Source organism: Ciona robusta, chromosome 10, assembly GCF_009617815.1.
Source record: "Ciona robusta chromosome 10, ASM961781v2".
Taxonomy (NCBI): domain Eukaryota; kingdom Metazoa; phylum Chordata; class Ascidiacea; order Phlebobranchia; family Cionidae; genus Ciona; species Ciona robusta.
The window spans coordinates 1,720,907-1,732,685 of NC_143244.1; the positions used below are offsets into that span (position 1 = coordinate 1,720,907).

At 34.5% G+C, this 11,779-nt stretch overlaps 1 protein-coding gene across 1 annotated transcript; it reads right to left on the minus strand.

Moving 5' to 3' along the window:
- Positions 1 to 17: 17 nt before the first annotated feature.
- On the minus strand, positions 18 to 11,391 carry LOC149729417 (uncharacterized). The gene is made up of 22 exons (XM_089886445.1): positions 11,231 to 11,391; positions 10,509 to 10,646; positions 10,051 to 10,107; positions 9,845 to 9,919; positions 9,636 to 9,784; positions 8,166 to 8,277; positions 7,888 to 7,964; positions 7,515 to 7,594; positions 7,165 to 7,295; positions 6,718 to 6,820; positions 6,342 to 6,480; positions 5,946 to 6,110; positions 5,338 to 5,538; positions 4,954 to 5,075; positions 4,458 to 4,575; positions 3,836 to 4,026; positions 3,494 to 3,674; positions 2,981 to 3,116; positions 1,934 to 2,725; positions 1,440 to 1,584; positions 1,023 to 1,158; positions 18 to 846 (listed from the first exon to the last, which is right to left on the minus strand). The coding sequence occupies exons 1-22, from the start codon at positions 11,253 to 11,255 to the stop codon at positions 196 to 198; spliced, it is 3,924 nt and encodes a 1,307-aa protein (XP_089742571.1). The 5' UTR covers positions 11,256 to 11,391; the 3' UTR covers positions 18 to 195.
- Positions 11,392 to 11,779: the final 388 nt, after the last annotated feature.

An 11,779-nucleotide genomic window follows, 5' to 3' on the forward strand; every position in this document is an offset into this window, starting at 1 on the left:
AGTTGTACAACCAAAACTTTTTAGTTTGATGTTTTATTGAAATTAGTACCAGGGCTCAGAAAAAGGGGTGCAAACATAAGATGTGGTCAAGAAAAACAGCAATAATAACATGGTAGCCGAACTGAAAATTGTTTATGTAAAAACTAAATAATGTTTAAATCTTAATGGACTAAAACTAAAAAGTTCCTTATTTTTTTAAACACCTCCAGCATTGCCACTGTTAGATGTAGGTAAATTGTGAGGGCAGGTCTGTACAGTAGATTGAGGTAATGTTGTGACCAATGGTCCACATTTTGGGTTTGAACCATTGGGATTATTAATCAATACAGTCTGAATGGGTGATGGTTTAAAGGTAATCTTTGGTAAGCTGACTGTCTTTTTATGTGAAGCTATGGGCAGCAAGATACTTGTTGAAGGTCTTGTCGTGCTTAGCGTCACTTTAATGAAGTTTTTTTCATTTGTTGGGCTGGTAGAAGTCTCTGGTTTTATTGGTGGTATCATTTCAGCCAGTTTTACTTCTTTTCTCACAATCAATTGAGTTGTGATAGGATCTATAGGTGCAATTGCTGGCATGGCAGGCTGTTTGATTATATAAGTCGTTGTTGAACTTGATTCCAAACTACTTGTGACTGTACTTGATGCAGTTGTGGTAGGTGTGGTGTTTTCACATCTATCCATGCTTGGTGTATCCACTGCAGGTATGGACAGGGGTGGAAGCTTGTGAATATAAGGTGGTTGTGTGGTAGTGTTACATTGCTGAGGAATCTCAGGTTTAGATTTCTTCCGTTTCCTTCTGCTTGCTATACATCTTGTCTTTCGTATTCGGGCGTTATGCATTGCATTAGCCTGCATTTGAATGGAAAATTTTCAAATATCGGTTGACATCAACTAAGTATGATAATTTAAAAGTTGAGATCAACTTTGATTCAGGGAGCAAACTAAAAATGGTTCCAAGGAAAATATAAAAGTGATTTGCTGTACAGTAAACAGATTTGGTAAAATAAAAACTGCCTTAAACCTACCATATGAATAGTGTTAACAAACTTTTCCGGAGGTTTCCTGCATCTTGTGATCCTCTTCCTTCCATCAGGAGCAACCTCCAATCCTCCCTGAGGATTCTCTTCATCGGATCCATTTGGTGTGCAGTTGGAACAAACCCTGCCGAGAAAGAAAAAAGATCATTGATAATACAAAATAATTTTTATCTTGGAATACAGTAGCGCAGATCAAACTAATTAAAAAAAAAAAGAAAATAGAATTAGTAACAAAACCATAATCAAATAACAATCATAAATAAAAGGCCCACCAAAGTTTGTTTACTTTTGCCCTTTTATCTTTTGCATACAGCGTTACATAGTTTTTCAATTTTTAAACTACAGTGAAGAATGCATAGTTTACACTCTCCCTAATTGTTCTTATTCATTTAGGAAACCTCTTACCAATAAGAAAACTTGCTTGGTTTTGGTACACATGTTCTTGGTGGGTCACAACACCATATATGGTAGTGGTAATTGCATTTGAAACACTGCATCATCTTTAACGGTTCGTTCTTGTTCTTACAAACTTTGCACAACTTTGATATAACTGTAGCATTAATAAAATGGTTATATATTGCAGTGTGAATAGTGCTGTTTCATACGAGACTCTTTTTTTATGTAAACAACTTTGATCTAAAGAACTTTGTTTTAATCTAAAGAAGTTTTTTGAAACCCTGTTTCTTTTTAAGCTAGGAATGGGTAAAATGGCAATGGGACATATTGGTTAATGTGTATGGCATTTATCTGCATACCATCCTTTGACTGTCCTATACAGGTCGCATTCAAAAATTTGCCTGCTCACTTTGATAAAGACAACCTGTATCAGATGTTGAAATATTAGTACACAAATTAATGCTATAGTTTAATATTCCTGTTAACAACAGCTAGTTAATTACCTTCAACAGGTTGTTTGGATTGAATAGAGCTGGAAAAACAGCTGTTGTTTTCAGCAAGTGTAACTTTAGGTTTCGACTCCGGCAGTTGTTTGATTGGTATCACGGGTTTCTTCATTAAAATGTTGCTACCATGTAATGGGGAAGTTCTTTCTGCATCAGCTTTTAAATCATTTACAATCTTCTGCAGTTTCTCTGTAATACTGCCGGCGCGCACCACCGTGCATTTTGTCATCAAACCGTTCAAGTTTGTTAACATCTTTATTGGAGAGACAATAAACCGCGGATTTTTTGTCTTAAGAGTTGACAGTGGTGTTATTTTCGACTTCATTAAAATATTGGGTTTCCAAGATTTAGTTCTGATTATAGTTGGCTTGCGTGGTCGGCTGTTGGCTTGTGTTGTTACACCTGCAGGCTTCCATGTATGGCAAGTTAAAGTTTTCGAAACATCGTTTAGAACTTTAATAACATTAGTTTGAAGTTCTGTGATTGAAACGGATTCATTTTTGTCATCTGCAGGTACAATATTATCTGGTTCATTCTTAAGTGAGGTTTTTTCAGTTTTCTTGAACACAACATGACTTATAGGTAAGGGTAAGGTCATTTTCTCCAGTGGTTTAATTTGCACTTGCGGGCTAATGTGTTTATTGTTCACAAACACAGGTTGTGATGTAACAATGGGTTTTGTATCTTCCAATGTTTTTTGGCCTATGGTGACAGTAACAGGTGGTAGAGAGGCGACTTCTTTCTTTAGACTTGAACTCTTTAACGCGATTGAATTCGATGAGGTGTGTTCTGAAAATACAATTGATGCAACTCCTACAGCCTGGCAAGTGCATAAGAGCCAGAGTTGGAACAAAAAGGCATAGACGGTACTGGAGTAACCATTTCGGTATATTCAGCACAACTAGAGATAAGAATGACATGATTACATGAATAATAAAAAGAAAGAATAATCAGCAAAATAGGTTTATTGTGATAACATTAATTATCCGCTCATGCCATTTTTAAAACAGAAAATTAAGTTTTAAGCATTAACTCATTACTCACCGCTGGAGGATGTGGTTTTGACTTTATGATTATTGCTAGAAGACATATATTTCTTCTTTAGCATTCGCAGACGATCTCTTGATAATTTTCTCTTCTTTAAACTGCCTGTCTTGAAACTTCTCTGGATGTAATTCATCTGTGTTAAATATCATCAGAATAACTTTCATTGTACAATATTTATAACTGATACTCTGAAATAAAGTATTAATAAATTTGCGTATTTTAGTTTAAAGCAGCTTGGACAAAATAACGTGGTGCCAAAATTTCACATTTTTTAAGAAAATGTTAGAACCTTTCAGTATTGGTATTGAGCATTAAACCTTTGGTTACAGCCACTTAGCCAAGGGGCAGAACAGCACCTATACCTATGCTAAACCAAAACACAAATTTCCACTATAAGATAACACTATAACCACCCCCACTAATCTAAATGTAATAATCACCAATGACCTGCGATCCCAACTTTGACCCGACCCACCCCAACCCCACTTTGACCCCACCTACCCCACCTACCATTCTCCTTTGTTCAAACAGTTGTTGATCATTAAGCAACGTGGTTGACAATTTTTCGGGAGGTCGGTGAATCCTCCGCGTTAATCTTCTTCCCTCCTCTGTGATCAAACTCCCATGCTGATCATCATCAGATTCACTAGATGTTGCAACATCATTGGAAGGAGCGCACTCCGAACATTGCCTGTATAATATGGGGTGTACTGTTATACTGGTGGTGATATGTAACTTTTTAACATCTTGTAAAAATGCCAGGCCACCAAGGGCCAGCAAAGCTGGTTGGGAACTCAATCTGCTTAAAACGAACTTCTCATGTATACTGACATGCCCATGCAACATACTTACCACAAGGCAAACTTAGTCTTTCTTGGCATCTGTGTAAGAGGTGGATCAAGACAGCCAAGGTGGGACCATTGGTTGCAAACATCACATTCAACCATTAGATGTTGTTTGTTATCAGACTTGCAAATATTACAAGATTTAAGGAGATGAGATGTCATGTTTCTGTTGTAATCTTCAGAGTCGGATCCATTTAACTGAAAACATGATATTTAGGTTTTTCAGTTCGAGGAAGTGTTATATGGTATTTGAAAAATTTACTAATAAATGCAATACGTCACATCTTGTATATAAACTATTTTGAACCAGGACAAAACATAACATAAATATAAACAAGAGCTATAAGACACTGAAACGTTTGTTTCTAAAAAAGTGCCAAAACAACTTTTTTAGGTTTTATTCTATGTGCATATCTTGGACTTTTGTTTATATATTTTCTTAAAAATCTTGCAATAAATTAGTAGGAGGCAAAAGCCAAAATGGGGAAAATCATATTTTATTATTAAGTTAAAGTACATTGAGATCCAACCATGTTTTACACTATTTCTTTGCACATATTTATTTAGTAAAAATATTCATTTAGAAAACAGATAATTATTCCGGAATACAAGTGAGTGAAGTGACTAACCTCAACATCCAGCGGTTGGTTTGGTGATTCCGATGTTTCTTCTTCTGTATCTTGGACAACATGAACAAGTGGATGAAGGGACAAGCGAGCTCGTTTAGCATTTGTATGTTTTTTATCACTGCATTGAAGTTATTTGTAAATGATATAATGTCATAACTTTGTGTCCGATTGCCAAGTGGTTCGGAAACTTATTAGTTTAAATTAAAAATACATAAATTTTTAAATATATCCATAAATTTGGCAGCATCATTATAAAAAGTCTTATTAGGCAAAAATATTTTAGAAAAGCGTAAAAATCTTTCTAATCTTTAATATTCCATAAACTTCTAAGAGCATAAACCAGATCCATATGGGTAAAATACTAACATCAGCATATCTGTATATTATCAAGTAACATCATGTTTAGGTTACAGTACTGCGTTGGTGCATACAATATTGCACACTGCTACAGTATACACCTATTGCCACACATGTTGAAAACACAAGTTCTATTTACCCTAGGTTGTTATGGTTTAGATTCACCCATTCCTTAAGTGATAATATCAATGAACAAAGATGTTGTGACGATGTTTTTAAATCCCGTTGTTTTCTTCGCTCCTCAAATAATGTGGTATGTACCTAAGACAACATTTTAAAAGCTGGTTATATAAAGAAGCTTAACAAATGTATGATAATGCCAAACACTTACATATTTCAAGGACAAGACCATACGCATAGATGCCAAACCTAGGGTGGCAGGTTGGGCAGACCTAGCCTGGAGTTTTTTTATTTATCCGTAGACATTATAACCAATGAGGTGAGATTTGTTTTACAAGATTGTGTGTCTAACTACCACTGCCTTTCATGTAGTTAAAAAAGTAAAGCACGGAAGCACCTATACCTCTTCATATTGCTGTCGCAATTTTGACTGTTCTGTCATAAGCAGCTGATTTTTTTCCAGTTCTTCATTAATTCTTTCCTTTGCCTCAGATATCCTGAGCTCACGATCAGCATAATGCGACACAAACTCTCCTGTGAGGTTCGGGGCAACACGGTGTCTTCGACGTACTTTTGATGGGGAGGGGAAATAAGTGGCGGGGCTCTGGTGGTTGCAGTAATGAGTAAGGGTTATAATGATTGTGTTTAAAAAAATGCAAATATTATTTATTGATAAACTTGCACAAGCCAATGTGCGAGTAATTAGAAAAAAGAGTGAAATAAATGGTTAGAACTTAGGAATCAGTGTTGTAATGCTTTGTTTTTAATACACATGTAAAATACACATATCCAGAGAAACACTAACATACTAACTGAGACTATATATATATATATATATATATATATACATCATAATTAAGTCTCATCACCGTACAGAGGACTAAACAGTAATTTAAAAAAATTGTATATTATATATACAACATGGTTATTTTATAACCAAAACGACTTTACTTTTACATTGCCGCCAATTTTGTGCAGTAGTTAAGTAGCTTCAAATACACAAAAACTTACCCTAACATCAATGTTGTAAATTAACTCTGCTTTCTTGTTTAGTTGCAACAGTGCTTCTGCATTTGTGGATAATAGCCTGGTTGGTGGGGGACCAGGTTTGAGGGGTAATTTGGGACGCTCATTTAATGAAAAGATGTAACGCTGTGTGCATTTATTGAGACGGATCTGTATTAAAAAGGGGAAAAAACTAACTGCTCAACTGCCAATTTTGTAAAAGATAAAAGTGAGGAGATGTAATTGCAGAATGTCCTTTAGGCTGTACCACTTAACATACAAGCCCAATATATTACTATTATTTTTTAACATACAAATTTATGCAGCTATTATTTGTTGTATAATGTTTATTACTACACTAATGTAACCTAACACACTCAGTGATTTATCTTTTATTATTACCTTACGGTTTGAGTTTAACTTTTTTCGTTTACACGCATATTTAACAGCAGCAAAACAAGCCAGGGAAACTTTTTGTGACGTTTCCACTTCTTCTTTGTTAACATGGTGCGGACAGTACACAAAGTAGGGATCCGTGGCACTTGGAAAAATATACTATCGGTTAAAAATGACAAGGACAAATTAAAGTATCAAGTTGAATTAAAATGGGTTATTTTTATAAATTGAAATATTTTCTATAATAAAAGTTTTGTTTTTAACAACAAAAACCTTTATCCAAAAAGTCTACAGCGAGTGACGCTGAGGGACTTCAACTTTGAGCGGCTAGCTGCAAGCCTAATATTACCTTAATTCTTATAGAATGTATAGCACCACTCACCTGTTCATGCCTGTCTCATTCTCTGACAACAATCCATGCTTCTGTGCACAAGTCACATGGAAATATACTTTACATAAACCAGCATCACATTTAACACAGATACCTGTATATGGATTGGTTTAATGTTATATAATCATGTCGGCTTACAAAAAATATTACTTTGTAGGTGATTATTTCTTGGGGATTTTTTTCTGTATTTCTGATAATTTGGACAACATACTAGTACTAGTAACCACAATGGTAGCAGCGATAAGCCTTGGACCTACTACCGCTGGGTTGGAGGCAGGCAAGCTAACCACTTTGCCACAGCGCCGGAAGGTAGGCTACATACCAGCATCAGATATTGCTAATAGTTAAGTAACAATTATATATTGCTGAACAGGTGTCTAAATTTCGATAAATGTCAGTTTAGTTCAACTATCCAGGAAGGTTATCATGTTGTCTTACCTGTTTTAGAAACAAGTCTATCTTCGCATAAATAACATTCTTTACTTCCAAATAACTTGTAGTTCAGATTCGAAAAATCGATTACATTTGATTTAGAATTTGATGAAAAAATATTGCTCTTTAAAATGTACCTGTGGAGGTATAGGAATTAAATATAGCATTTCAATATTAGAATCACTTTACTAAATTAAAAGTTATTTTTTCTTTCAAAACACAAGCATAGTATAAGTCTGAAAAAGATCTTTGCCATATGGCAGACAAAATGCCAGACCAAGTACTTATCTTAGGCTAGTACAGCTATGATACAAAAAGAAACATTGGCTTAGTATAAACAAAACATGTATACTCACCTCGCACACACAACATGACACCACTGTCCTGTGTTTGTTTCTTTCAAACATCCTTCTTTGGATGGACACAACTCACAACTCTGCAAGGAATGATATATAAATATACATACGTTAAACATTTACAAGTGTATGCTAACATAAAAAACGAATAAAGGATACAATTGTACTAAGAACCTTTATATTTTAATCATTACATGTGTCAAAGTCCTGTTTTTTGCCAATACCAATTATTTTTCTTAAAAAATATTGTCACATTTCAGATGTTTAATAGTAGATCAAAAGATACTAAATAAAATTTGAGTTGTTTTTCAATGAGTCTAGCTACTCTAGAAGAACTAATATAGTGAAGCAACATAAAACAATCCACTTCTACCTGCGGTTGAGCACTGATACAAACATCACAGAACCAAGACTTTTTCATTGACTTCAATTTTCTAGTTCTGCAACATTCTAGAAACAAGAAAAGGGAATGAAAATATAATGAATATATATTTTCTGTTATCTTTTTTCATTGTTCTCTTTCATTTTTTTTCATAAACTTAAGACTACTCTTACTAGAAAAGCTGTATCAAAACTACATTATTGCCGTACAGTTACAGCTGATATAATGTAAATGTAATGCTAAAACGGGAAAACAGTTTTTTGCTTTACCTTTATGAACAGTTATGAAGCACTTGTGGCAGGTGAGCAAGTGTGCAGATTCATTGTGCTTTAAACAAATACAGCACGTCCTTACTTGAGATAGATCAACATTCCGTTTTACCTATTTAAAATAATATTTAGATTTTTAGGCTAAAAGCATTTTATGTCAATATTTAAGCATTTGTGAGACTTTATATGTAATTGTAAAGCAATTGTAATTTTAAATACAAAAAAAGACATTACAGCATAATGAATAACTGTAATATACAATGCAATCATGGGCGCCGATCCTGGGTATGCGGGTATGCGGCGCATACCTCAGAATATTTATAGGGTATGCGGCATACCCATTTTCTAACGCTAAGGCCGTCTAGCGCTCTCATTCTAATCACTAAAGCAGGTGCGCAATACGTTGCATTTACGTGCGTAAGAAGTATTTATTGCAAACGTATTAATACTTCACTTGATCGCATGCGTGAAAAGGCAAATATTTAACCTGTTTCAAGCAACTGCAGGCAAAATAATCAAGGGGACAATTGGTATTATGACGCAAATAATCAACGCGTGAATTGCTGTTGTGTCGTAATTAATTACCAGGTCAGACAATCGCTATTGTGACGCAATGAATCCACGAGTAAATCCTTACTATTTCAGAATTAACATGTTGCTTGATTGAGGAAAACATAGTAAATATATAGAAGTTATACTTCTGGAACATATTTAGGTTGTATATTACTGCCTGTTGCCACGTTTAATAGGCAAATTATATCCATTTTACACGCAGCTATGAGAAAGGTAGTGCAAAGTTTGTGTTGCGAATTCCCGCCAAAAATACTAATGCGCACCTTAGGGATGCACATTACAGAATAACTACGTATTCTAGGATATCCTAGAAAACTTTATTTCGAATCTAGAATTCCGAATTTTAAATCTTTTTATATTTATAGGAAAAAACCACATAGGTCAGTTTATTGACTCTTTCATAGTAGCCTTGTTGGATCATGAGCTGTAAAATGATCAAAAATTGTACTATTGGGTAGTTTTTGCGTCATGAAACGTAGGCTATGAAAAGACGTTGCGAAACGTTTACTTTCGAAAGTCCCACAAACACAAAAATATTTGTTATCAAAATTATTAGGTTTTAAAAATTGTTATTATAGTTTAGTTAGAAGATGTGTGTGGTGATGTCATTAAACAGATTACCGAATCCCGTAATTAGATTCGCATACAAAAAGATTCAAATCTGATGGATCGAAATTCGGTAATATGCATCCGTATGCGCACGTGTATAATGACCGTATATGACGTCATAGTCAACGCACAGGTGCGCTCCGCATACCCCAGATATTTAGAAAATCGGCGCGCCTGAATGCAATAGCAATGAAAAAATCCAATAATAAGATCTTCACTATTGTTTTCGAAAAGATAAATTATGCCAAGTTAAGGACAATGCATACAATATTTGAATATTATACTCACATAAGAGGTGGATACTTTCAATTGCTTCTCTGCTTTTTTTAATACATCCACTATAGGGTGAGGTACATTATAATACTTTGAATTTATCATCTCATTGGTAGATTTGATTGTAGGTACACTGCCATGGTCCTTGAACGAACTTGGAATGCCTGGTACATAAGAGGTAGGTTTATATGTGGTTATTCTATCACATGTTATTTCCATATTACCATTATCATTATACTGTGTACGTTTTGGCAGTTTCTTTGAGGTAGATGGTTCATTTTCATTCCCACTTTCAGATTCTGAAATACATTTTGTTAGTTGTTAGTTGTTACTAACAGATTTACATTTTGACTTTGTTGTGTACATATGTCACAAAAAAACTGTTAAAGAGCTTTACATTTAAATTAAAACGGTAATAAAGTTGTCCTACCTTCATTTGATGAGGAATTGCTATCCTCTGCACTGTCACTGGTCCCAGACTCACTCCCTGTTAAAATAAACATCATGTTTATGTGGGTATTAGATGAACGAAGCTGGTTACAATAGTAGTGTCATCATTATACAAGGCTTCATGCAACACAGGTGCACATTTGCATAAGTTTGAGGGAAACTTAGTAAAAAATGTTACTTGACCAATACAATTAGTGAGTACTGAGTTAAAGCCTCCATAGCAATGGCCGTTAAATGCATTGCACCGGACAAGAATCAATAAAAATAATATTACACAGATAAATAGACAAATTCAAATAATTTTAGTAGGCAACAAGTTTAAGTGTACAAACAATAGAGCGAATAATAGGGGTTCAAAACAAATAATTTTTGGTTGTGTAAAGGGGTAACAAGTAATTTTTTAAGCACATTAACTTTTCTTTGAAGGTGAATTTATACCTGATCCATTTCGTTCTGCGTGATCATGGGCCACCTCAAAATCCATGTCCTCTTCCTCATCAGGATCGTCTTCCTGCATCAATCTCAGGATGTTCTCCTCCTGGAGCTTTATCTTCCTTTTTCCAGGAGCTCGGGACACTAAAATGTTAAGAAAAAATCAATTTTAAAGTTTGAAGTAGGTGTCATTCATGAAATTACACATTAGTACAGTAGATAGGAAATAGTGGTTGTTATAAATGTTAGCCGAAGGCCAGTCTGCAAAGTATGGCAGTTCCTGACGAGATCTCGCGGGTGCAAGACGGTTATTTTCCGCGTGCGCGCATGCTATTGTTAAAAATCTGTGTGCGAAGCATGTACATTTTCAAGCCACGTTAGGAAATCTTACTTAATTTAATACGTTTTTTTTTGTTTAATTAATTGGCGTGCGTGGGACAAATTGTGGCGTGCATCACCAAAAGTCTAAAAAAAAATCGCGCGTGCACCTGCCATACTCTGCAGTCTGGGCCGAAGGATTCTTTACACACAAAAAAGTGAGAAAATTTATTGGCTAAAAATCTAAATATAACAGAAAATGCGTTTTTGTCGATATTTAGTAATTTCTTACATGATTTTACTAAATGTTGTTTAAAATAAAAACTCTCCCGAAAATCGCGCACAGGCAATTTTTTATTTTTTCGTCACGTAATACATATGGTTTGGTACAAAATAAAAACTCCACTTACGCATGGTTTGATACATGAAGCTCATGTTGCAATATTTACTAAAGATCGACTATAAACAAATAAAATAGCAAGAACGATTCATCGCAAATTTTACGCAAATTGTAAAAACACCGCCAGAATCTAAAGTCGCTCGTTTTTACTTTGTTTATATTAACAGTCAATTCGGATGACATGAAGGCGTTGCTCAAAGAAAATTTTTAGAAAAAAACTTAAAAATTCTTTTTCTATAAAACGTAGGCATTTAGGTCTACTTTAAAATGAACTATTGCTAACAAATTAAACTAATCGCACCTTTTGAATTTCTGTGTCAAAAGTTACTTCATTTGAAAAATATTTTAATAACCTAAAAACGATGAAAAACATGCTTAAGTTTAGGGTTTTAGTATAGAATAAAACCGTGGTTTGTCAAATTTAAATCAAAAATTACTCAAAACGTCTTTTTAATCTAATCAAGTAAAAAGCGTCTTATAAAGTCCCCTATTAACTACTATTGCGTCACGCCCAAATTTTAAATTTCGTTGTCACTTTACCGCACGTCATAATAGCTTC

Excerpts from the sequence above, each read along its gene's own strand:
- LOC149729417 (XM_089886445.1), bottom strand. The coding sequence starts at position 11,255 with ATGAGCTTCATGTATCAAACCATGC. Across the intron at positions 7,965-8,165 it reads CTTCATAACTGTTCATAAAG|AATGTTGCAGAACTAGAAAA; the intron begins GTAAAGCAAAAA and ends TCTTGTTTCTAG. Across the intron at positions 7,296-7,514 it reads TGTCATGTTGTGTGTGCGAG|GTACATTTTAAAGAGCAATA; the intron begins GTGAGTATACAT and ends ATACCTCCACAG.